The 26,921-nt window shown below is 43.0% G+C and overlaps 1 protein-coding gene across 2 annotated transcripts in view; it reads left to right on the forward strand.

Annotated features, from left to right (window-relative positions):
• The window catches only part of Hmgn3 (high mobility group nucleosomal binding domain 3), a 43,319-nt gene extending 16,702 nt beyond the window's left edge, over window positions 1-26,617 (forward strand). The window contains exons 2-7 of one of the 2 annotated variants that reach the window (XM_013346411.2): window positions 15,480-15,530; window positions 20,973-21,002; window positions 24,262-24,312; window positions 25,484-25,597; window positions 25,718-25,817; window positions 26,140-26,617. In XM_013346411.2, the coding sequence (XP_013201865.1) occupies window positions 15,480-15,530; window positions 20,973-21,002; window positions 24,262-24,312; window positions 25,484-25,597; window positions 25,718-25,817; window positions 26,140-26,153 (360 nt within the window). In that variant the 3' untranslated portion in view covers window positions 26,154-26,617. The remainder of the gene's footprint in view (window positions 1-15,479; window positions 15,531-20,972; window positions 21,003-24,261; window positions 24,313-25,483; window positions 25,598-25,717; window positions 25,818-26,139) is intronic. The other variant, XM_005347562.3, reaches the window with a different exon arrangement.
• The last annotated feature ends 304 nt before the right edge of the window (window positions 26,618-26,921 follow it).

The following is a 26,921-nucleotide window of genomic DNA, read 5'->3' on the forward strand; positions in this document are numbered from 1 at the left end:
GTGGTTAGCAAGAAGGAGCCTTCACTGCATCTGTCCAGAGCTTTCCGAGCAGCTGGCTTCCCTGAGAACTCAACAATGCCTTTCCCTGAGGGCCTTCCTCGGTCATCCACAATGACCACAGCCCTCTCCACCTGGCCAAACACAGAAAAGGCTTCTTCCAGCAGTTCGTTGGACACATATTGAGGAAGGTTGCGGACTGTAAGGGATGCACTATGACAGGCAAAGCGCACACGTAGCTGCTTTCCACGGAGTGGCATATTATCCAACTCCACTTTGGCAATTTCCGCTAGGGTTCGTGTTTCCAAGCGAATAAAGCCGAAGCCTTTATCCTTATGAATGAAAACCTCGCCTGCTTTCCCATACTTCTCAAAGAGTTTCCTCATCTCCTCCTCAGTGATGTCAGGAGGAAGATTGCCCACAAAGAGACGGCTTCGTTGGGTGAAAGTCTTCTCCCCTGGTTTCCTAAAGTTCTTCAGGTCAATGGTTAAACCTTCATTCTGGCTGCTGGCCTGCTGTCCATTTGCAGGTATTGTTGGGGGCGGTTGCTGCTGCTGCTGCTGCTGTTGCTGCTGCTGCTGCTGTTGATGGTGCTGCTGGTGGTGATGTTGATGGTGCTTCCTTGGAGTATGGTTCTGCTTCTCCAAGTTAAATGTTTTATTGCTCTGCATGTTTGCACCCTTGACTTCGATTTGAGCACAGCAAAGTGTCTGTCTCCCAATCCTAACCCCGACTTCCTCTGCCCACAGTTCTTTGCTCAGAGTAACGGCCAATATGTAGAGTTTTTAAACCACAAGTTGCAGTCTGGTTTTGCTTTATTACCTCCTAACAGTACATTTAATTTTATAATTCTCCTTTAGCAATCATGTATAGATTTCATCATAGTTAACTGATTCATAATTGTTTGCTATTTTCTAGGAGTTGGTTCATGTCTGGGCAAAGGAGAAAATAGAATTAACTATCTAGTAACATCTCTGAGAGCCCTGGTGTAAGTGTTGAAAGATTGCCACTCTACCTGGATAAGGCTGCTTGACCTCTTGGAACCGTTAGTCAGCTTTAAGATGGAAATAGTGAGGCTGCCCCTGTTTGGTTGGCAATGCTGAGAGGATCAAACTCAACAACAGAGCAAAAGCGTATCAAAGCTGTAAAGTGCTCTAAAATGACAGAGCCGTGCTAGGGGTGTGGCTCAGTCAGCAGAGTGCTTACCTGGTATGCATGAAGCCCTGTGTTCAATCCCCAGCACTGCATAAACTAGACACAGTGGCACACATCTGTAATCCCAGCACTCTGGAAGTGGGGGTAGAAGGATTAAAAGTTCAGTGTCATCCTCAACTACGTAGGAGTTCAAGGCCAGTTTGCAATACAGGAGAGCCTACCTCAAAAACAAACAAACCAACTAAAAACAAACAAACAAACAAAAAGGGATGATTTCTTTAGCTAGCATAGTGAGGTTTTAAAAAAGAAAAAGTTATTATCTATATATATGATCATTAATCTGAGCATTTGGAAGGTGGACCTAGGAGCATCAGTAGTTCAAGGCCAGACTTGCAATGCCATGAGTTCAAAGCCAGCCTGAAAGTCTCAAACAAAAACATGGACACCTCAACAGCTATGCTTTATTGGGGTACTGTTTGTTGTTATCTCAAGAAGCTGTGCCTGGGGGGGGCAGATGGAAATGTCTGTGATATATCACATGTTCCTTGGTTAGGCTATATTTGAATTGGTTCCCTGAGAGCTCTTTGCTATCTGCATCCCAGGCCGGCAGCCATTTTGAATGCAGCTTCTTTGAACAATAAATATACTGTAGAGAATATGAGACCTGAGTCAGTCCACCTGCATTTTGGTCCCAGCGCTTTTACTTACCAGCAAGACTCCCAAACAGAATCATCTTGAACAAGTCACTACTTAGCCTCTGGCATCAAAGTCTCATCTGTAACATGGCTGTAATACTGTTTCACCAGCCTCGTGAGACTGGTGAAAACCAAGCCATTTAATCATTGCTTTGGACTCCACCATCATCCTCTGCACTCCCGTCCTCAATCTTTCCTGTGTGCTCAGTACCCCTGTAGTGTGTAGGACTTGTCTGCAGTGTAGCCAGCAAGTGAGCCGCTAAGTCAGGTCTCTGTTGTACTAGTGAATAAATGTATATGCAGCATGAACGTGAGCCAGCCTAGAATCCAGACTTCTAATTTAGGCAACACCTTTCTCCATCATCCTGTACACACAAAACTAGAAATATCAGAAAGGGTAACCACAAAGAGACCACAGATGAAAAAATGGTAAAATATTCTAAGTTATTTCTTTTGTATCAAGTTATATATCGTTAAACTCATGAAACTGACTATGCATACATGAAAAAGGTATTTGTTTCTTTTTGGTTATCATTCATGTTTTGCTATTTATAAAATATTTTTACCTTTCAAGAGAGCTTAGAAGATGGGTGTTTAGTTCATCCAGGCTTCTGAACAGATAAACAGAGTTCTTTCTCAGCTACTTTGATCTTAACAGAACATTTGAGGAAGACATGCTATCCTGCTGTGACCTTAATCACTGTGGGTAGCTGAAGCACAGCCAAGGGAAGAGGTGGGCTTGATCATTAATGATGTGAATGTGGTCCCTCGGTTCCGAGTGTAGAGTATCTCATGGTGACTGTACAAAGCAGCCCAGTGCAGGCTGGGAAGATAGCTCCGTTATAAACTGCTTGCCCTGCAAGCACAAGACAGATTCCCCAGGACCCACGAAAATCCAGGCACACCACTGTGTGTCTGCAGTCCTGGCGTTCCTATGGGGAGATGGAGGCAGAAGCCAGGCACAAGCAGACCATCTCAGACCAGGCAGAAGGCAAGGGCCAACCCCCGAGGTTGTCCCTTTGACTTTGATGTGTACCATGGCACATGTGCCCACATGCGCACACATACGACAGGTGCACATGCACACACATGTGCACTTGCATGAACACGAGCGTGCACACACACTTACACACACATGAAGATTGCAAATAAAATAAAAAGGAGTAAGGCTTGGGAGTGTCTCAAACTTGAAGCTACAGAATGAACAAAAACAACCACAACAACGTTAAACATAAAGTCTTGTGGCTTTGAACAAAACTTCAGTGTATTTCATGTCATAGAAAATTATTTCAGTTTCAGGAATTTTCTTTTTACTTAAGAAATTTTTGTGCCAGTTTTATTGCTAGTACCCTCATTTGTGGGGGGAAATGATCTGGTGTCAGTCTATGTAAGTGTTTGCTGAGGCGGACAGGGTGAGAGAGAGGCACCTATCAGCCTTTCTCTTCGCCGCTTATTTCCATTTTAAAGCTCCAGAATGGCTTTCCACTGCATTCCAGTTCTATTGGCCCGATTTTCTCCCCGCGGTGAATTTAAGACAAAGAAAAGTGCAGGTTAATCTATAAAGAAAATTGGAATAATGAAATATTCTTTAAAGTATCGACCAGTACATTGGAGGAGCCACCCAGTCTACTCAGTGGGTGAGGAGACGTGATTAGTAGCCTATTTCTATTCCGTGTCTCCTCTCAGCTTTAACCCAAGGGTACAGACAGCCTAGGGGGAAATGGCTTGGCGCATGAAGTGCTTGCTGCGCAAGCGTGAGGACCTGGGTTCTGGTCTTCAGCAGTCATGTAAAAAGCCAGTGCATGAGCACGGACTTGTAATCTCATAGCTGGGAGAAGCAAGGGGGTGGTGTGGAGACCTCTCTAGCCATTTGATGAGCTCCAGGTTCAGTGAGAGAACTGGTCTCAAAAAATGAGGTGAGAGCAATACAGAAAGACACCTGACATCCATCTCCGTCTCCAGCTCTATCTGTGTCTGTATGCGTGCACGCGCGCGCCACGGGTCCGGCAATCCCTAATAAGAATTCTTAGCCTTCCTCTTCTGTGTAGCTCATGACCCTGCAACAGGAAACAGACCTTATTCTCTGTGGCTTCTCGCCACAGCCTCCGGAGCTTTCTCAGAATCACATATCCTCAGTCTGATGTCATCTGCAACAGTTCCAAGCACATGACGAAAGGGGAAAGGATTTCCTCATCTCCTCGGACCTCCTGACTTTGGTGGGCAAAAAGTGGTTCACTAACAGGGTGGTCGCCACCATTTATGCTCCGTGAAGGTCTGCGTTGCCTGTTGGGTGAGTGGTCTGTTTCTTGGCTTTTCTGCTGGAAGGATTTACAGAATGCGCAATGTATTCCCTGCATTGTACTTGCATGACTGCTTGTCAGACCCCAGACTCCTTTTGAGAACCCTTGGTCAGTGGTTAATGGTAGCCATGCTCCCTCTGCCAGCTCCTCGTACCCCAGCTGGAGAGGAATTCCTAATCCAGTTCCTTCCTTTACGACAAGTGAAAAAATGATATATGTTGAACAGGAAAGCGGACAATGTATGAACCAGACGTATAGCATGTATTAGAAAAACAAAAATGCTAGCTGTCACCAGGGATTTGTGTCAGGGAAGAAGCATGGCGTTATTAAATGGGACCTAATAACAACAAAATGGTTTTAATTTTTCTTCCCAATATGAGTAGCATTTTTTTTATTTAGAAACATTTTTAAACAGGAATCCAGGAAACAATAGAACATACCTATTTATCCACTGCCCAGATTTCACAAATTAGAATATTTTGTCTGTTTGCTTCAGGTCCTCCCCCTTGAAAAGTAAGCCCATATGGCGAAATTTTCCGTGTCCCCTGGCTCTGTGGCCCTCCCTGGAGGTGACCACTACCATGATTTGGGTACATTCTGCCTGTACATGTGTTATGCTTTTACAGTTCATTCATATCTACATTCCCAGTATTAACCTGTACATGGTGTGAAATTTACAATTAAGTGGATGTCCTCTGTTTAACCTCATCAGAGTTAGTGATAAACTGAGCTTTTCCTAATGACATAGAGTATGTTTTCTGTCCATCGTGTGATTTTGAGGTTTTGCTCTTCTCTTCTGCCTTACCAGCCAGAATTACCTCATTCACCTTTCTGATTCGGGTGTTCATAGCTGAGACTTTTTAATAACAATCATTACATTTTATTATAAGAGAGTCAGACATATTTTTGTGTCTGTTACCTTCCAAATCAATGCCAGCCCCCCAGTTGATTGAATTCTTATCCTTCACCCCCTTTCTCATCTCCTGAGGTTGTTACTGCCTAGAGACACCCCCAACTCCTCCCCACTCCCCCCTCCCCCCGGCCTTGTTTGGTGGTTACAGGCTGAAGGAGATTATTGAACGTGTAAAAAAGAAAAGAACCTGAATTTCCCATTTGGGTTATATTTAATCAATGTATACTTACAAACTGAAAAAAAAAATCCTAGTATTGGGAAATTTTAAGTGTTTTTTTTTTTAATAATCCAGGTAAAAGTATGATTTTTTTAAATTCTAAATGCACATCAGGTATTTGCAATGAAAGTTTAGTGTTTGGTAGAGCTGGTCTGTTAAGTGTAAAATATAAAGGATTTAATACAAAAATGTGCAATACCACATTAATAATTCGTATATGGGCTACAAAGTGAAATGGCACAATGTTATACATCCAGTCGACTAAGGCATCATGCATGGTCCTGTTTCTTTTTGCTTTGTTAATGTAGCCCTCAGAAAATCTAAAATTACAGATGCTGCTTGTAACGTGATATAGGTTGGCGCTGGTCCCAGATTTCTGGTAAGACGTTTAAAAACAAAACAAATAGTGGGTATCATCTGTGCACAATAATCACATTTACCAGGATACTTCTTTTAATTTTTTTTTCTTACCTGCCTGCCTTCCATGTAGATTCATTTTTCCCGTTTCTGAATTTGACCCTTCAGTAACAGAGCCATGCTGAAAGAAAGGCATTGTTGGTGGTGAACTCTGTGTTTGTAATCTGAACCAGTTCTGGAATGGCAGCAAGGTGGATTCTAGGTTGACACGGTGCCTAGACACTTTGAACAGTACTGGCTGATATGTATAATTGCTAGTGAGCAGTCTCTCTTTGCAGATAGTCTGCCTTTTAACTAAGTTCTTCTCCAGATTTTCTTGTTTTACTGTCCTTTTGTTATAGTGTGCCTTGTACTCAGCCCGTGCGACTTTGCTCTCTTCTCCGTACCACTTTTTTCTACCTCTGAGCTGTCTTAGAAAGAGTTCAAGTCTATTTCTTTCTCTCCCCCCTGCTGTCCGTCTTTATTGTTCTTTCTTGCATTCTGGGATATTTGCTCCGTGGCAATCAATCACTTCTCTTGTTGACTTCACTTAGAGTTTATGTATGGTTTGATTTTTTTTTATTTCAGAATCTGTGAGCTGCTTTTCTTTTTCAAAATTTGTAAATGAAAGAAAATAAAATTTGTTTTCCCTTCTTGCCTGTTTGGTTCAGAACTTGTTATAGTTCTACAAACATAGTTTAATATAGAATATGTACAATATCAGTATCTATTTATGTATCTATTATCATTTATCTATTTATCATCTATCCATCTACCCACCTACCCATCATCCATCTATCTATCTATCTATGTATCTATCTACCTATCTATCTATCATCTATCATTTATCCATCCACCTACCCACCCATCTATCCATCACCTATCATATATCTGTCTGTCTATCTTCTATCCTTCTACCCAACCATCCATCATCTATCTATCTATCTATCTATCTATCTATCTATCTATCTATCTATCTATCTGTCTGTCTATCTATGTATCTATCTATCATCTATCCATCCATCCACCCATCCATCTTTAAGTAAAAATAGTAAGCCAATGTGGTTCTCATCCATCTTATGAAGTACAACCTTTGTCAGTGAATTTGTTTTTCTCACTTTTCTCCCAAAAGTAATGTGGTTTGAGTTGATGGTTTTCCTTTGCTCTTCTTACAGGCTAAGCACTTACATGTAGTTTTAAACGTTGTTTCAAATCATTTGATACCCTTTTTTGGTTCACCACTGTTGTGAGATTTATGCATAATGACATGCCTACCCGTAGTTTCTTTTCACTACTGCATATTGTTTTATTGTGTACTAGTGTGTATTTTAGTGCCTTCCTAATGCAGATTGGCTCTAGTGTTTAATTAAACACAGCAATGTGTGTGATGATTTGTTTATTCCTTCATTGTTGGTGCTGAAATTCAACTCTGTTCATGGACATGGAGTTAGGTTCGTAGCTCTCAAATATATTTTTACATTCCTTATTTTCATGCTTTCTGTATTCTTAGAGTTTTTAGTGTTTATCTTTTTGGAGGGGTGGTATGCAAGTCTAAATACATGTTAACTACATCTAAATTGCTTATTTTATTGTTTCTAAGCCTTTAAATCTGACCGAGCAAGCAAGCACTCCTCCCTTAGCCCTACCCCATTTGTTTTCCTTCTTGAGAAATGATAGAGGCTCTTGGAAACATCCCAGGGCGAAATCACAGAGGCACTATCTTTACATAAACAATTACTAAAACACACAAGAAGCTAACACCCTTTGCAGAGACGAAGCACATGCGTAGGCGCGCGCACATACACACAAATGGATTGCCCATGTTGGCCTTACCACTGAGTATTGAGGGAAAAAGATGTTTTATCCCTGATATGTAGCCATGTAGTATACCATTCCTGTCCTGACAAATTGTAACCCTAAGCTCTAATAGTAGCAAAAGGGTACAATAATTTATCTTGGCATAATATAATACATCAGCTATTGAGGAAGCCGGTCTTCAGTTGAGAAGTCAACCCTCCCACTGTAAGAGTCTCCTGTGACATTTGTTCTTTAGATGCCTTAGAACTTCTGGGTCATGGAACAGATGTATAAATCCAAGCCTGGGATTAGCACAGCTCTAAGGCACATGGCGGTGCCTATCAGATTCCTACCCAGCTCATCCTGCAGAGGGCGATGTTGTTCAGCTCCAGCCATGCAGCACAGTATCTGGCCTATCTCCCACCAACAGTACCTGCTCTTTTGAGATTGCTTTGGGTGAGCCGTGCTCCCTCAAAATAATTTTCCCGTGCCTTCTGGCTGAGTCATCCTGATCTAGTCACTGGGGATTCAGTGAGTGATCCCTCTGCCTCTGACTGGACACACAACTTGCATTGATGCCTTGACCTGTGAGACCCTCTGTTGTGCCCACCTCCTAGCCATCCTGAATATCTCCAACCTTCCTTGCTAGTTCTTGCTTGCTGGGAGTTGAAGGAGCCTTGAAGATGCGCATGAGACCTTTGTTTGACCATGGTTCTCATGCTCTTGGGTGTTCTTGGTTCTCACCGGATTCACATAGGCCTGGTGTCCACCAGACAGTGAAGCAGGCACCTATTTGCCTGGCATTTCTTGCAGCCCGTGAAATGCTCCTCGCCTTGCACCTCTGCCCACTAGAAGTCACCGGAATATGCCTCTAACCCTCTATCTCCTTTCTTTGTCCTTATTTCACACAATCTCCTGGTGCAGTCTGCTTCAGTTCCTTCATAGTTACAGTGCTGAGGCGTGCAGTAAGACAACCGTAATGAAGGTCTTCCCAAAGCAGAACACCCGGTCATTGCAAGCAACAGGATGATGGCCATTCGCAGAGAATCTGCATCTAAGGAAATGTGCGCATCTTAAAGGCTCCCCTGGATGGACCTTTACATTTCATAATTCAAAAGATTCTTTAAGGTCACCTCCACCTTCTATTGTACAACATCTGCATAGCAGTCGAATTCCCGAGCAGCTTTCTCTAACCTCTGGCTAAGGGATAATAAGCATGACCCTTCTTTACATTAGATGGCATTGTTAAATCATTGATGTAGAGACTGAGCCTCTGACCACGTTGCCGGACCCAGGTCTTGGAGCCAGGATACAAGGCAGAGTTTTGAGCCCACAGCTTGTAATCAGGCTGCTGAAGCATGTTGACCCCAGAGAAAACATCAGGTGCTCCTAACTGGAAATGTGTCTGAGCTTGATAATAAAAACCCCTGTGGAGAGACTGCCGAGCAGCCAGCCTTGTCTGGAGATGTACTTTGCCGCATCTGTAATCAGTTTGCTCATCGGAAAGCATTAGCATGTTCATTCTTCGTGCCTTTTTAACGCAGTGTCTTTTGTTGCATCTAATAGAAACATCATTAGTGGTATGCCCAGATCCGTGGAGTCTCCCCAAACCAAGAAGGAGACTGAGTCCCATATGTAAAAGCAAAGAGCCTTTATTTTATGCAAGTTTGCAAACTCGGTCTCTCCGCATGCCCAATGTATTAGAATAAATGGAGAGCCCCGAGCTCAGTTAGAGTTGAGTTTTTATAGTAGTAAAAGTGGGGGTGAGGGGTTTCTGAGGTTCAAGACCCTTGATTGGCTGACATTTGTCTAAGGGTGTCTTGATGAGTGTGTACTGGCAGGTGATCCTATCTACAACGGTTGGAACGTTAGGCATTTCCTTCTGATGGTCTGTTCTTGGGTGGTGCTCAGGTAATCTCAGTTTGTGTTCTTCCTGCAACCAGGTATTGCTTCAGGGTAAACTACTGAGACTCCGGCCTCCATTAAACTTATCGATGGCTGAGTCCTACTCTGGCAGGTGATAATGGTTGGAAGTTAAGAACTTCCTTTGGGTGGTCTGTTTCTATTTAGCTTATCATGGCTGGCTCCTACAATTAGATCTATGTTTAGAGATTGATGTCTTGATAATATTGCCTGCTAATGCATGGCATATAACATTGAAGGCAGTGTTATGAATGTTGAGTTTATATAATGTTAATATTTTCGTAGTGTGTGTGTCTCCTTGGTTAGGGTTTCTGCTGCTTTGATAAACACCATGACCAAGAGTAAGCTGGAGAGAGCAGGGTGCGTTTCACCTTACAACTCTCTCATCATCTTATCACTGAGAGGAACTTGGGGCCAGGGTGGGAACCTGAAGGTAGAAACCATGGAAGAATGCTGCTTTCTGGCTTCCTCCACAGGGCTTGCTCAGCCTGCTTTCTTACACAGTTGAGGACCGGTGGCCTCAGGTTGGCACTGCCCGCAGTGAGATGGGCCTGCCCACATCAATCATTAATCACATTAATTGAGAAAATAATCCACAGGCTTGCACATAGGACAGTGGGAGCATTTTCTCAACTGAGGTTTCCTCTTTTTAAGGCCCTTACCTGCTACAAGTTGAAAAACTAAGCAGGATATGCTTATATGTTATATACATTTATTTAATACCAGCGTACTTCTTTCTTAGCCATTTATCAGTTACAAGTAGTAGCATCTCTGATTGACAGCTACTGACTGGCCTGACCATCAGAAAAATCTGGATGGATAGAAGCACTGAGTTTGTATAACCTAGGGAGTTGGGAAAACCAATGTCTTCTGTCGAAGCTGTCATACGCTCGGACTTGCTGAGATGTTGGTGTCTAGAACTCAGCTAACAGATACAACACAAGGGCTGTGAATCTGGCTTCCCTGTGCAAGGGTAGAGGACAGAAAAGAGAATGTTATGTTTGCCTTCAGGACAGAGGAGGTTCTGTTTGGAGGAGAGAACAATTAGGCAAGTGTGGGAAAAGGGCTCTAACCTTGTAGGCAAGGGAGCTGCTAGAAGATGGTAAACCACATGTGACAAAGATCAGGGGACAGAGAGTATTCCCTGCGACCTTTGCCTTGAAATGTTTCATTCCCCAAAGACTATTTGCAATTTTTACATTTTACTCATTATTTTATTACCTAATTTTTATAAATGTATCATTAATTTATGTAAATCTTTAGTTTCTTATTTTATGCCTATTCTGATCTCACTATGTTAATATAGTTTGGTTTTGAGATTTGTTTTATTATTTATGTATATGTCTTGAGTATTTATGCACATGTGTGCATGTACCTGTGGAGGCCAGAAGAGGGCACTGGATCTCCTGAAACTGGAGTTACAGGTGGTTCTGAGTCACCCCAACATGGATGCTTGAAATTGAACTTGGGTCCTTTGAAATAGCAGCAAGTGCTCTTAGTCACCAAGTCATCTCCCTATATGTAGTTTAAATAGCTCCTAACTATTTATTGAGCATGCATATTATTTCCAACTATGCCATATTAGGTATAATAGAAACACAACAATCTTTTTTTTTTTTTTTACAAAGAATTACCTTGTTATCTCTCTGAGATTTTTCCAGGTTGTTCTTTGAGAAGCTTCTATTAATCTACAGTGTTACCAGCCCTACTAAGCAGCAGTTTTATGATCTACTTAATTTTGTTATCAGATGAGGCATGGATACAGCTGTTTTATTGTGCTAACCCAAATACGGTGATGAATGTGAGTTTGCTATTTTTGTGGGGGTTTTTCTTTATTTTTCTTTTATTTATTATTCGTGTGTACATGTGCACATATGTTTGCCATGGTGCTTACATGAAGATGAGAAGGTGACATTCAGGAATTGATTCTCTTTTCCTTTTCTTTTTTTATTGATTTTTATTGAGCTCTACATTTTTCTCTACTCCCCTCCCTGACTTTCCCCTCCCCTTCAATCCTCCCCCAAGGTCCCCATACTACCAATTTACTCAGGAGATCTTGTCTTTTTCTACTTCCTATGTAGATTAGATCTATGTATGTCTCCGTTAGGGTTCTCATTGTTGTCTAGTTTCTCTGGGATTGTGATTTGTGCGCTGGTTTTCTTTGCATTATGTTTAAAAACCACTTATGAGTGAGAGTGCATGTGATATTTGTCTTTCTGTGTCTGGGTTACCTCACTCAAAATGATGTTTTCTAGCTCTGTCTGTTTGCCTGCAAAATTCAAGATGTCATTATTTTTTTCTGCTGTGTAATATTCTGTTGTGTAAATGTACCACATTTTCCTTATTCATTCTTCAGTCAAGGGGCATTTAGGTTGTTTCCAGGTTCTGACTATGACAAACAATGCTGCTATGAACATAGTTGAGCACATGTCCTTGTGGCACGATTGAGCATCCTTTGGATAATATACCCAAAAGTGGTACTACTGGGTCTTGAGGAAGGTTGTCTCCTAATTTTCTGAGAAATCGCCACACTGACATCCAAAGGGGCTGTACTAGTTTGCGTTCCCACCAGCAATGCAGGAGTTTTCCCTTTTCCCCACAACCTCTTCAGCATAAGTTGTCATCAGTGTTTTTGATCTTGGCCATTCTTACAGGTGTAGGATGGAATCTCAGAGTTGTTTTGATTTGCATTTCTCTGATGACTAAGGATGTTGAACATTTGATTTGCATTTCTCTGATGACTAAGATGTCTTTTAGCCATTTTAGATTCCTCTGTTGAGAGTTCTCTGTTTAGGTCTGAACTTCATTTTTTAAATTGGATTATTTGTTCTTTTTGGCGACCAATTTCTTGAGTTCTTTGTATATTTTGGAGATCAGCCCTCTGTCTGATGTGGGGTTAATGAAAATCTTTTCCCATTCTGTAGGCTGCCATTTTGTCTTGTTGACCATAACCTTTGCTTTACAAAAGCTTTTCAGTTTCAGGAGGTCCTATTTATTAATTGTTTCTCTCAGTGTCTTTGCTACTGGGGTTATATTTAGGAGGTGGTCTCCTGTGCCAATGTGTTCAAGTGTATTTCCCACTTTCTCTTTTATAAGGTTTAGTGTGACTGGCTTTTTGTTGAGGTCTTTGATCCATTTGGACTTGAGTTTTGTACATGGTGATTTTTTTCACTATAGATTCAGGCTTAAATGACAAGCGTTCCTCACACACTCAGCCATCTCACTAACCCGATTTGTGTATTTTCTAATGGTGCGCCAATCCTCTTGGCCACCATTCATGCCATAGTCCTTACCTTCTAGTTTTATGTAGTCTTAAAATATATTCATGAACCCACCCAGCGGGTCCAGTTATTCCAGGGTCCCAAAGAGGCACTATCTGAAAAAGACATGGGCGGGAGACAAGAAGGAGACCAAGCAGAGCCAGACAAGATTCTGTTCTCAATTTGTCAAGGTCTTTCTTTATTAGCGAAATGGTTGGGGCTTATATAGCCCTTGAATGAGAAATTTGGCTTGGGGTGGGGGCAAGGGCATGGCAAGGGCAGGAAGGGATCTTGCCGGGGCAGCAATGGTCACAAGTTGACCCACCTAGTGTTCTCTATGCAAGCAGAATCGTTCCTTTTGTGATTCCAACCACAAACAATTCTCTATAGTTGGTATGTGGGGCGGGTTCCGCTAACAGCTCTCAAGATAGTTGGGTGTGGGGCTCCCCGCAAACATCCTTAGGACAATAGTCCCTGCTATTATCTTTAGGAAAATGGCTCCTGACATATTCATTTGTTCAATTTTCTAATGAACCTTTTTGTAAGATTTATATTATTTTTATTTTTGTCTCCCTGTGTGTATGTCTCTGAAATTCTGTGAAGATGAGCCCAGGTGACCACGGAGGTCAGAAAAGGGCTTTAGATCCTCTGGGACTGGAATTAAAGGCAGTTGTGAGCCACTAATGTGGGTACCCAGGTTCAAACTGTCACAGGCGTGTGCGGTGCTGCCTCAAGAAATGGATCAAAATCCACGAGCACCAGGGCACCGGACTGACGTGCTCAGGGTAGGACTGTAATAAAGACACAGGAACTGATAATGGAAAAATAACAGATAAGTTTATCAAAACATATCAATGCGTGGTCTAGATATCAAAGTGAAGCAAATGCAGGCCGAGAATATGCTTCTGTGGTGACTGGGGCATTGTTGAGCCCCCTGCCTCTCTTTTTTATTATTATTATTTTCTTTGATAATTGCATATATAACTACTGTACTTACATAATTTCTTTCCCTTCCTTCACCCTCCAACTTCTGTGTCTCCCCATTCACTCTCAAATTTATGCTATATATATGGCATATATATAACATATGTGTATATATAATATATGTGTATACACACACAAACACACACATATATATCCTGCTAAGTTGAGTTCGTGTTGCTTGTATATATTTGATAACCTCCAAGGAGTTCAGCCCTGGGGAAGGCTGAATCTCTGATTCTTGGCAGTCATTAATTGCCTATAGCATTTCATCTAGGGATGTGCAGGGCCTTGTATGATCTCTTCCATCCATGTTGACTAGTGTTGTCATTGTGATGGCTTTTTATGATGGCTTCCATCTGCTGCAAAACCCACTGCTTTGATGAGGGTTGAGACCAACACTTAACTGGTTAAAAGGATAAGTATTTAGAATACAGTTATTAATGATACTGATACATGAAAGTGGCAGTAGGTTCTCCCACACAGTCCATAACCTTGCTAACTTAGGAAGATGGCATGGTTTCCCTCCTGCTGAGTAAGGCTTAAGTCTGCTTAGGCAGCTGTTGGTTGCTGCCAAGATATGTACGTATGCCACTATTGCACCTTTGCAAATAACTTGCCGTGCTGGCCATTGCCATGTTGTCATAGCTAGGTAGGACGATAATTGTTTGTCCCCCTTGGCAGGTTAACACCATCAGACACTGTAAGAGCCATCCCTGAGGGAGTTTTCCAGGTCTGTTCCAGAAGGATTCCTTCCAGTCCTGTGTCTGAACTATGTTGTATCTTCAGCAATAAGATCTTACCTTCAAGTTCTGGAATGTAACCAAGGTCATTGGCAATAGCTTCTATTGTTTAGGTAGTCTCTTGGATTCTCCTAATAACTCAAAGGGAGGTTTTGTATGCCTGGAACTGGGACTTTTGCTTTGTCTGTGGCTCTTGATTGAAGTATTATTGCCTCAAGTGATGTCACTTTAGTGTGTGTGTATTTGTATACATATGCTTTTATAATATCCATGTTCTTTAAGTACACATAAAATATGTTTCTCTGTAGCTTTTAAAAACATCCTTAGTGTGACTTAACTTCCTCCCTCTCTTTATAGTGTCCTCTGTCAACTCCCCGGTCAATTTCCACCCTTCATTTCCCCTCCAACACCTCATGGCACTTTCATCCTCTGTCCTACTTTGTAAAGCAGCAAAGTAACTTGAACAAGGAGGTAAACAAGATGGTGGATTCCAGGTAACCCCCTCCACTCCTCAAGGACAGATGAAAATTGCTTCAGGTGCATTCACATTGCAAAGAAGGATGCATAGTAATTCTTTCCCATTCCCCATAGGGTACGGGGTAGAGAGAGATGGCTCAATGGTTACAAGCACTTCTTATTCTTCCAGAGGACCAGAGTTTGTGTTTGGGGGAGGGGTGGGGTGGCTAGGTAGGTGGATATCGTGTTTGTTGTGAAAATACGAAGACTTGAAATTGGATCACCAGCACCTCCATGAAAGCCAGGGACTGCTGCACGTATCTGTATTCCCAGCTCTGGGGGCAGAGATAAGCAATTCCAGAGCTTGCTGGGTGGCCACCCGGGCCAAACTGAGTTCAGTGAAGGACCCTGTTTCAAAAAATAATGCGGACAGCCAGTAGAGGAAGACATCTACTATCGACCTCTGACTTCTATATGTGCACACAGAGCTGAGTACACACACACACACACACACACACTTAAAATACATATTTAATAAATGCCTTTTTCCCTGGTTCTAGGCGTCATCATATTACCATGTATGTTTTAATCATTGTTTGCATGATTACAAATTTAAATACAGTTCACTAAAATGTTTTCTTTCTAGTCTCCAGAGAATACTGAGGGCAAAGATGGACCCAAACTAACTAAACAGGAGGTAAGCATACCTTTGCATACCGACATAGCCTTGCTATTAAAATGTTTCATGTTCTCTGCATGTGAAGGAATGCCATTGCAAACAAATCCACTGAGGTTAAAAGCCAAAGATTACATGTAGTTCCGCTTGGCTTGGGCGTATTTTATTGAGTTCGTTGATGAGGTATTTTCCGATGTTGTTTGTGTTTCTACCTGTTGGTCCTGCTGTCTGTCAAAGTGGGTACTGAGAATTCCTTCTGGGCAGAGAGTAAGATAATAAGTAAATTCATCAAGGAAATCAGAGCCGGCTTTTTATAACAAGAAAATGAAAGGTTGTTGATTTCTTAAATTTTCTGCTCCAATGAGTGAATTATGAATTCCTTTTTTGATTCTGAGTATTTACCTAAGAGGATTCATCTCTAAAGACAAAACTATGGAAAGATTTATAATACATCAAAATATTAAAGCTTTTGTTTTAATTAGGAAAATTCTTTAGTTATTCAGATAACAAATTAGTCCATGACTCAAAGATGCTTTGTATTAAAATACAGAAACCTGGAAAGACATTAAGAACTTGGAAGACATGCTTATGTCCGACTCTTGATGAGGAAGGATACTGAAAAAAAATGTCTTAAGAAGTCAGAAGCAAGCAGTATCTATGATGACAGCTATTCCCTTTTGCATAGAGCTTTCCAGAGAGTGGAAAACTTCAGCTCTTACACTCGAACTTATAACCTAAGTGGGGTCACAAGAGAGCAAAAACAATATCCAGTTACAGATTCTTTGATGGGATGATTCATATTATGGTTAATAATTCAGAGGAATTCGTTGTAATATCCAAACCCCCACATAAGCTTTGTACATGGAAGTTCATTCTACCAAGGACGAAATCTTTACCAGAAGCTGTAAAGATGTAATGTAAAAAGAAAGCCGCCTGCCTGCCTTTATCAGCCCTGTACCAACAGTGAGCCTCTGAAGATAATCATCAAGTCAGAAAGCACAAACAAGCCACCACACACATGCTAGCGTTAAACAAAAACATGAGGAACATCTAGAAAATGGGTAAACATAATTTCAAAACAGTTGGTGAAGTGTAACCTCAATGTTTTGGGGTCTAGGTACCCCATGCACACAAAGCGTTTGGGTTTCTCTCTGAGGGTTGACATTTAACTTGATCAGTCAGAAAGCCTTAAAAACCATTGCTCAGAAGAGACGCTGGACTACAGAAAGCCTTCCCAGTCAGTCCCTCTACGCCAGAAGCAAATCCTGCTGCCTGAGACACATGTAAAAAATAAGCATGAGTTTTATGTATATAATTTTGGTATGTTAGTCCAAGATTTTTCATGCTTTATGCTTTTCTGGTTAGTTATTTTCCAGTATATATTATATACTTTTATATCATTCCTAACAAAAGTATTTTGTAGACAATGCTTTAAAAAAAAAAAACTATCACGTGTCTTCAAGACATCGACACAGTCGTTTGAAAGTAAAAGGTCATCGGTTAGCTTGAGTGTTGACTAGTGCTAAAAACTGCCAGAAGTGCACTGATTGATCTCCTCCACCACCCCCCAAAGTGAATTGAAATTCAGTTCAAACTGAATTTTCCAGTTATGTCACTTCGTATGTCACCCAGGATGAACAGCTGCCGGCTACAAAGGGGCTCTTCTTTTGTAGATTTTTCACTATGGCTGTGATATTTGGAAGGCATTGTACAGAGCCCTGAGCTTCAGGACACTGGACAATAAATGACCTAAACAATGTATCGTGGCTATTACTCTCTGCCGTTTACAAAACCTTTTCATTTCCATTCTTGTATCTGAGCTCTTCGATAACCTAAGAAGCATCCCCCTACCCCCCTTTGCTCCCTCCTTGCCGTGGTGGAGATGGGACCCAGCACCTTGTATAGACCTGCTCAGCTTTACCACCATGCTACACCCCTGCCTCACAGTGTTCCTTATCAAAAATGTATGATCACCTATAAATTCTCCCAGCACTGTGCCAGGCCCTGTGGGTCCCACAGTGAAATGCAAGCATGACTTTGCCTTCCTAAAGCCTCTGTCTTAGTATGGAAGAGAGAGCAAAGTAATAGGACATTTGCTATTTAAAACAAAAAATTAGAGAGAAAGTCAGGAGAAGAAATAGCAACTGGCAGGGGAGTACTGGTTCTGATAGCCGACGGGCGGGTGCAGTGATCCCTATTTTATCTCAAGGAGAAGAGTTCTTGGAGAAATAATAGAGTTTTCTCCAAATGTCACAACTTGTAATTAGCAGAGTCAGGGAAAACATCTGGTCCCCGGTCCTTATTGCCTCCCGCCTTTTGTACAGTGCTTCAACTGAGTGACCCAGTTCCTACGTCTTCATCTTCTCCACTGTCCAGCCAAGGCTCTTGTTCTTTCTCTGTCTCCCAGTTTTGAAAAGAAGGCTCTTGCTACTGAACTTCTCGTTTGTTTGTTTTTGAGTCTCAAAAGCAACTTGACTTTCAAGTTTTGCTTTAAAATAACATGCTGAGGCTCAGAAGCAGAGGGGCGTCTTATAAAAACTAGGTTTGAAGCAATAATCAGCAAAGTCCAGTAATTCTTCTTGGACCTCCCTCTCTGTCTCTCTGTCTCTGTGTCTCTCTCTCTCTCTTTCTCTACTTTGTGAGAGTAGGTTTCTACGCTGCATGTGCAGCCAGAATGTTGACATAGACCCCATGTCTTTCAGATGGGGGCAGTCAGTCAGTCAGTAATGCTTACTGGATAACTCTGACGTCTCCAGTAGCTATAAACCATGGTAATCTGGCATCTAAACCTCTTTATTCCCTGTCTGAGAGCCAACCACTTTTCCTATGATTTCTCAATCAAGAAATTAAGAAAAATTCCTTAACAGCTCCTCTACCCAGTTCTACCAAGTAAGGCTGAGCTTTAAATGAATATTTCAAATGCTTTAAATGTCTCACAGAGGAATAAATAGCAGTCTAGTCTGTTTTGTATCCAATAAATTTAGTCCAATCATTTATAGATGTTAAGGCTGTGGAAGCCGATGGAACTTTCCAGGAAGGCATCCATACTTGCATTCGTAAGTGGTACTGCTGACTGAATGAAAGGTTAGTCTCAGCCTTCACTGCAGTGAAAGAAAAAAAAATCCCTTATGGTGATTGCTGGAAAGGAAGTTAGAAAAGGCTTTTCTTTTATGGCACAGACAAGCTGGTAAATTTTAGGTAGGAAGTCATAAAATAATTTTATGGTAAGGCATCTACATTTTAGAGTCTGGCTGGGTAAGATAGCCTAGAGACAGATGTAGCATCAATTTCCCAAGCCTTTCTTTTGGAACACTTATTCTGAACCTAAATTAAGACTGTAGATCAGTCAGCTGGAGGCCCGCCCTGTAGAACAAGCTCTGAAGAGACCATCCCCCCGGAAGGCCTATTCTGGGTGTTCAGATGTTGGTGCGGAGAGGCAGGGTTTCGCAACTGGGACCTCCTTCAACGTGATTTTTACCTCTCTTTGATAAGATTCTGCCAACAGCAACTGGTTGGGAAATGGACAGTTCTGTATCATGGCTAACGTGTTTGGCTCCTTTCCATAAGTAAATTATATATGGATTTCTGGCATTTGCTTCTTCCATTTGCCTCAACACTTACTCAGGGTCCCTGCTAGGCATCGACAATACTGAAATAGAAAAAGATGGTGCTTAGGGATAGGAGATACAGACGGGAGATGAATGAAGTCACCGGTGAAGTGAAGCCAACAGGATGCTTGTAGGTTGACAGCCAAGCAGGAAGGGGTTTGGGTAAGGGTCCATTTGCTTCCCTTCAGCAAGGAAGCCGCCACTCTTCTCCATGGAGAAGGTTGCTTTGCTGCTGGACTTGTTGGATGGTGGGAATGTGTTTTGAGGCTACACAGAAACTTCAGAGCTGAGCTCCCCAGTAACGGGGAGGGAGAGGGCAAGGGGGATGCCTTTCTGTTCTTCCACATTCAGAAACCGTGGTGAAGCATACACATGTTTTGCACAGCCGTAGGGGGAATGTTGTCTTTTCTTCAGCAATCCTCAATCCGTTTGACCATTCTGAGAAAGGCGTGGCGGGATTTGATCCTGACTCCTAGGGACTTGTGGGTGTGATTTCACAAGGCTCCTGAGAGAACCCTAGCAGGCATCTTGGTGCTTCCAGTGGGGAATGCCTCCCGCATCCTTCTTTACTGACCACAGTTGTGCCTCAGGCTGGGTGCTCCTGCCAACCTGGATAGTAACTGTGTCCCAGTCAGCAGCTTAACCGGCTTTCTATTCTGTGTAGACCCTGTTAGCCGGACTTAAGTCCAACTCCGATGGTTCCTTAAGACCCCAAGGTTAAAACTATTCATGGAGGCCCTGGCCCTTCATTTCTGTCTGCGGATGAAAGGAAGATGAGTTGAGCTCCGCTTCGACTTTCAGCAAGGAGGTTTTCAGATGTGGTGATGTCAAGAACTATTTCTTCCAGTCTGACCTGACCCACTGACCTAGACTGACTTCAGCAAGGATTCAAGAATTTCTGCAATTCTTCTCAATCATGACACAAGTTCCCACTGACCGTTTTTGCTGACCCACTTAAGAAAAACGATTTGGAAGCATTTAAACTATCAGTGTGAGTCAGAGTCTTGTAAAGCAGTGTGAGTCAGGGAGAAGCTTGAGTTCATCTGCTCAGCCAATGTTCTGGATGTGGCAGGCAGTGTCTGCTCTTCTCCTGGAGATGGAACCTACATGAAATGAACAGACCGTATGGAGTAAAGCCTGCAGAGAAAACCAAGTTTGGTTTTAGGAAACTAAATCCCTTTTTTGTGTGTTGGATGCTTGTGTTATTTTGTGTTTTCTTTAGGGTATGATTGGCTTTTAACTGGGGTGATCCTCAAAAGATTTTCTGAAAAACTGAATTCAGTCAGTATCTAGCTAATCAATTTCCTAAACTTTTGGGATTAAGAGATTGGTGGAACCTGTTTTGGGTAGATAATTGTGTTGATCTTGTTCTGGGTTTGAAAAAAATATCTTTCTTGCCTGTGTGAGACTTACAGTCATTGTTTTTCTCAGTGTTGCAAAGATAGGCAAGTCCTGTGTTGTTTTCTGTGTAATTACTAAGTCTCTCTTACTAGCTTGAAGATTTTGATTCTGTTTTAACGAGACCATTTCTTAAGGTAACTCCGTGTTCTGATGTCAGTTTATCACAAAGGGAGTGATTGTGGGTTAGAGCGGAGTCGGGATTCCTCTCTTCCCCCTTCTCCCAGAGCTCTTAGCTGGGAGGAACCACTTGATGGAAGCCAAGCCTGTATCTTGCAGCAGCACTTTCTCTGGAGCACCCAGGGGTCCTGGTGTGTTCCATTACGCTAATCTGAGAGGATGATGGGTAGCATACATTTCACCATTTCCACAAAGTAAAGTATATCAAGAAAGAATTTTAAAAACCAGCCTGGATGTTTATAATTGCCAAAACCAATTTTTTCCCATTCTTTTGTAGCCCACAAGACGGTCAGCCAGATTATCAGCGGTAAGTACCCCTGAGTCCCTCGATGTAGCTTCTTAGGAATGTGTACTCCCTTTGTCCCGAGCAAAAGGATGATTTGCTGGCATTTTCCTTGAGTTTATTTTCCTTTGGGGTCTCAGTTTCTAGCAAATCAGGCCTATGTTGCCAAGCAGTTTACTTGATTATCTGTGTCAGTGAAAAACAGTGGCCAAGTCCGCTATCGAGTCTATAAAGCCCGTGCTCATTGAAACTGCTAAATCCCTGAGCAAGAGCATTAGGCAAGTCCTGGTCCCCAAATTCTCCACCTGTTAATATTGAAATGGATCCAGAATGTAGATTCTCTGCCCACAACCCATACTTTTGAGCATTTTATTCCTGGATCAGAATGTTCCTAAATTAATTCATAGGCGTTAGCTGCATTCCGGTCCTGGGACATCTTTGAAAGAGTGGCACTTTCCTTTGTCTCTTTGAGTCTCCTTCAGCCATGTCCAGGGAGAGGATGACTAGAGCTAGGATGTATGGTGGGACTGAGCCTACCCTGACCAGATGTGTGAGTCTGTGCACCCACTCCTGGCCAGTCCAGATGTGTGAGCCTGTGCTCCAGTCTGGATGTGTGAGCCTGTGCTCCCGCTCCCAGCCAGCCCGGATGTGTGAGCCTCTGCTCCAACCAGGAGGTGCTTCTCTCTGGCTCTTGTGCTCCTCCTTGGTAGTCTGCTCGTCTGTTCTTCCTCATTCTACCACCTAACAAACCCACCTGACTCTGGTAGAGGATTTTGCCCCACCCCCGCTCTGAATGCCGCAGGCGCTGCTGGGATGTACGTGGAAGTGGATATTGACTAGGAGTCCATAAAGCAGTAGCGTCAGTCACCAGAAAGACTCAAGAGCGCCTGCAAAGCTCAAGCCAGTTAAGAGAATAGCCCTTGGGAGTCAAAAGAAAACCGCAATTTAGAAACCTTTTCGTGAGCACTAGGAGCCAGCACTGTAAGAGCCCTTTGCATGGAGATCATGTCCTGTGGGGTCACCACAGCCTCATCTGAAGCCAGCAGTGCCCCATACTATAAACCTCTGAGGACTGGGGAGATGGCTCCCCGGGTAAGGTATTTGCCATGCAAGCCTGGGGAACTGGGTATGGATTCCCAGCACCTGCATAAGGAGCCAGGTGCAGTAGTGCATCCGTGCGCATCCCAGCACTGGAAAGCCGAGGCACGAGGGTTCCTGGAGCAAGCTTTCCAGTCAGCCGTGCCCATCAGTGAACGCCAGCTCAGTGTGAGACGCTGACTCAAAATATAAGATGGAGAGTTGTCAGGAGCCATTTCCCCCAAAAAGTATCACAGGGACCATTGTCCTGGGGATGTTTGCAGAGAGCCCCACACCCCAACTGTATTGAAAACTGTTTGTTGGTGGAGCCCACCCCACACCCAACTATTTTGAGAGTTATCTGTTAGCGGAACCCGCCCCATATTCCAACTATCTAGAGAACTGTTTGTGGTTGGAATCACAAAAGGAACGATTCCGCTTGCATAGAGAACACTAGGTAGGTGTGTCGACTCGTGAACAAGTGTCGACTCGTGACCATTGCTGCCCTGGCAAGATCCCATGCCCCTGCCTTCTGCCCCCATCCCAAGCCAAATTCCTCATCCGAGGGCTATATAAGCTGCTGCCATTACGCTAATAAACAGAGGCTTTGACAAGAGAATTTTGTTTGGCCTCGTTCCTCTCTCTTGCCCACGTCTTTTTCAGATAGCTCCTCTTCGGGACCCTGGAATAACTGACCTGCCAGGCGGGTTACAACCCTAGACTAACTGACCCGCTGGGCGGTTACAGGGAGTGGGTTGAGGAACACACGTGACATGGACTGTGTGCCTCATCAGGACATGACACCCCCCGCTCCCCCCGACACACACACAAGCACACATGCATACACGCACACAAAATCTTAGTTTCTTAGGACTATCAAAACACTTCTGAGCCAAGGTGAACGTCTGTCTCAAAAAATGATAAAAGTGGAAACAGTTTGCTAAAAATCAATCAAGAAGACGCCTACACTAGTTTATCAAAACTCACAATAACAAATTTTAAAGTTACGAGACTTCTGAGCCATGAAATCTGTGTTTGGGAAGAAGACTGAAGGTTTAGAGGAATAAGAACACTGGTAAAAACTGTCTTGCTTTTTAAGCACCACCCTTTTTTAAATTTGATTATTTTTTTTAGGGTCATCTTTTTCTTCTCCTTTGTTGAGAAGATAGGGTTATTACATTTATTTACTTGTGTGTTGGGGAGTCAGAGAATAACTTACAGGAATCAGTTCTGTCTTTCCATCCCGTGTGTGCCCCAGGGTTAGAACCCGGGTTATCGGGTTTGGCAGCTCCTTTACCCTCCTTTTTGTAGCTGAGACTGCCCTCCAGCTGATAGCCATCTCCTACCTCGGTGTCCAGAGTGGGTCAGTATGTCTAGCCTCCCCCTCCCCCCCTTTATAAATTTTTTTTTGTTCTAACAGCTGGTCTTTTGGAACTGAAATGCCTTCAATTAAATTTTACACATAAAGACTATATTCAGTATGAACTCTAGATCTTTTACAGACCCTAGAGGGAAACATCTTTCTTCACGGGGGACACCCTGGCCAGTGCTTTCTATTTTTAAAACATTCTTTTAGTGCTCAGAGAAATGTACACATTTATTAGAGAAATATTTGACCTGAAATCCCTACAGGAAAAAAATCTTAACTTTTAATAGACAGACAGGGCACCATAGTTATATACTTAATACAAAGCTCCAGAGACAAAGGGACCCAGTGTCTTGGTGTTAAGCACCGTACTTTAAGCTGACATGGGAGAGGATGAAACAGGAAGAGGCTTGGCTATAGAACCTGAAATCTGTGTCAGGGGAGGGAGCTGGATCTGCCTTTGAAGGACTTCACAGGCCTCAGCTTTGGTGACCGATGGACAGTGAACTTTGCTTGTGATACGCTGTGATTTCTGGTCTGCTGGGAAGGTCTCTCCTCTGGGTGTGGTGTTGTGTAAAAAGGAAGTACAGGGATATCAGAAAGAGAAACCTAACCCTGCCCCAGAGAGCTCTACTGGACTAACGCCTAATGAGTTAGCTTCGTCTTCTTATCTGCCCATCACTTGCTAACCCAGGATGAACATAGCGCCTGGTACTGAAAGGGCCAGTTCGAGATGCCCAGAGCTGCAGTCAGAACCAGTGTCTTTTTGGCCCGTTTGTCTTCTTTTTGATGCTAATGGTGTCAGTTTCAGTATTTGTATGATTTAAATTATTTCCGCAGAAACCTGTTCCGCCAAAACCCGAGCCTAAACCAAGAAAAACAGCTGCTAAGGTAAGTAAGAGGCATTCCCCTCTTCCCTCCCGTGGCTTTCTAAACAATGAATAACTTATTCGTTATAATCCCATGCCTAAAAATCATCTGAGGAGAGAGAGAACCTGTTTAATGACTCCAGCTAAAATGTGCAGACCAGAAAGTTGTCCCCACCATACGGGCTTTCTTTAAAGATGCAAAGAGCCAGTTTTGTGCATTAGCAGGGATGTGTTTTCCATTTGGTCAGTGAGGTGCAGGAAGCACATAGCAAGTGGCCCTGGACAGCCTTGTGTGGGGGAGGGCCTGCCAGTGGGCTCAGCACGTGTTCTCAGTCACACGGTGGTCTGGTGGGGTGAGACCTGGCCCTGGACCCCACTGCTGCCCCCAGCACCAGAGGTCAGAGAGGGGCTCCCAGCCTCATATGACTAACTACTAGTAGATGGCCATTCCCAGACCAGCAATAACAACGTGATCATTTACTCCGGCAAGTAGTGAGCTGTAGCCTGACACTGTGTGAGACCTGTTCTGGGTGCTTTACTCAGTCACCCCCAGCTCGGTCTACGCTACTGAAATAGATATGAGTATCCTGTTTGGCAGCTGAGAAAACTTGAAGTCCACTAATGCCAATGAACTTGGCCACAGTGACTCTCCTGTACCGCAACTATCAAAGCACCCACACTCTCTGAGACTGTGTGTGGTAGTGAATACAGATTTCCAAAGCGGAGCTCAGCTCTGTGACTCAGTCATAAAATTAGCAACATTTCTTCATCCGGGCCTTTATTTTCAGTGCCTTTCTGGTTGTGTAAGCTGTGTGGCTCCACATGACTTGTCGCATCGGGGCACAACAGGAAAAGCCACAGCCCCTGGTTGGGTGGGTTTTCCCCCCAGGCTTTTCCCCCTTTCACCAGGTCCTGTGGCTGCCTTCTCCATAGCAAAACCACTCACGGTAGAAATGGCCCAGGAGTCACCATTGTCCCACAGACTAGAAGAGCTGGTGGGCTCAGCAAGCAAGCAACCTATTACAGTTTTATGGAGGCACAGTGTAGTTCAGGTGACACAGCAAATTCGGGCCCCCACTTTCCCCTAAGGCCACCACGGGCAGCGGTCATTGCATCTGGCTGGGTTCCAGCAGGGGCTTCTTAACATCACTCAGCACCTAACGCGTTCTGTCTCCCTGTGCTTCAATCATTAGAAAGAACCTGGAACCAAGGTTAGCAGAGCTGCTAAAGGGAAGAAGGAAGAAAAGCAGGAAGCTGGAAAGGAAGGTACTGCACCATCTGCAAATGGTGACACTAAGGCTGAAGAGGTACTTTCCACCACCACCTCCCGCTCACCGACTAGGTGTCGTAAAAGAAATTGCTCGATCCTTCAGCTCTGGATAGCACATTCATGACGTCTCTCTTTATTGCCTGTAATGTTATTGCAGATCCACATCTCTCGCTCAACTGTTAATGTCTCAGCCTGCAGAAGTCCCCCACCCAGCACACTGTCAGTAAAGGGGCAGATTGAAACAGTCAGAGTTAAGGGTACAGTAGACACTCTGCATGTTTGCAGTGACTAGAATCAGGTAGTAGCTTGCTGTTTCTTATTGTGCCCACTGGAGCCCACAGGTAAGGCTGCTGCGGTTGTTTAAATGGCAAAGAGAATCAAGGCTGCTAGTCTTGCCGTGATGCCTTCGGGCCTTGTGTGTTTTCCACCCAGAGTCAAAGTGTGTTTCGAAGTAGACCTGGAAGGAAAACAAGGCCACATGCTCAAAAGTGTGTTTCTTGGTGGGTGGATTTACCTTCAGTTATACTTATTTTAGTGGTAACTAACTATATATTGTTTTCTTTTTTTTTTTATTCGCAGGCACGGAGAACTGAATCTCTAGATAATGAGGGAGAATGAATTGTGGAAAACTGGGGTTGACTTCATGTACCTCTTGGGACAACTTTTAAAAGCTATTTTTACCGAGTATTTTGTAAATGCTAATTTTTTAGGACTCTATTAGTTGGCATAAAATATATAAAGATGGACATTTTATCCTCTTACGATGGTGTTTTTTGGAAATTTCCATCATCCTCAAGTAAAACAAATACCAATTTAATATCGGAAGCTGCGTGTAAAATGGATTCAGCATTCCATACCCTTGCTTTAAACATTTAGTCCTGTGCATACTGCGGTGTTTTTACTGTGCATATTTGAATTTTTCATGCAATTTTTCTAGAGCAATAATCAGTGGTGCTTTTGTGCCTAGGTTTTATGTGATTTTAATGAAATATGGATAGTTGTGGCCACCTGCTGACTATTTGTGGTTTCAAATAAAAAGGTTTTCTTGTCTGCAAAATGCCTACCTGTTTGTGCCTTTACTAAACTTAAGACGTGATTCGTTTGATTAATGAAGATGACGTAAAGAATGTCTACAGCTGGTACCACGGTGTTATCACAAGGAAGTCAGACGGCACTGTTTCATAATTTTGGGGGCCTTTAGCATTATTATTTTAATTAAACATGTATGACTGCTAGGATAGAAGAATCGCATATACCTCACTTTGTAACAGGCATGGCCAATAATGATTGTCGTGTTTAATAAAGCTTAATATAATATTGACGTTCATAAAGTCCTTAAAAACAAGTAGAGTTCCACTAAA

The sequence above is a fragment of the Microtus ochrogaster genome, chromosome 5 (genome assembly GCF_000317375.1).
Source record: "Microtus ochrogaster isolate Prairie Vole_2 chromosome 5, MicOch1.0, whole genome shotgun sequence".
In the NCBI taxonomy this organism is placed as follows: domain Eukaryota; kingdom Metazoa; phylum Chordata; class Mammalia; order Rodentia; family Cricetidae; genus Microtus; species Microtus ochrogaster.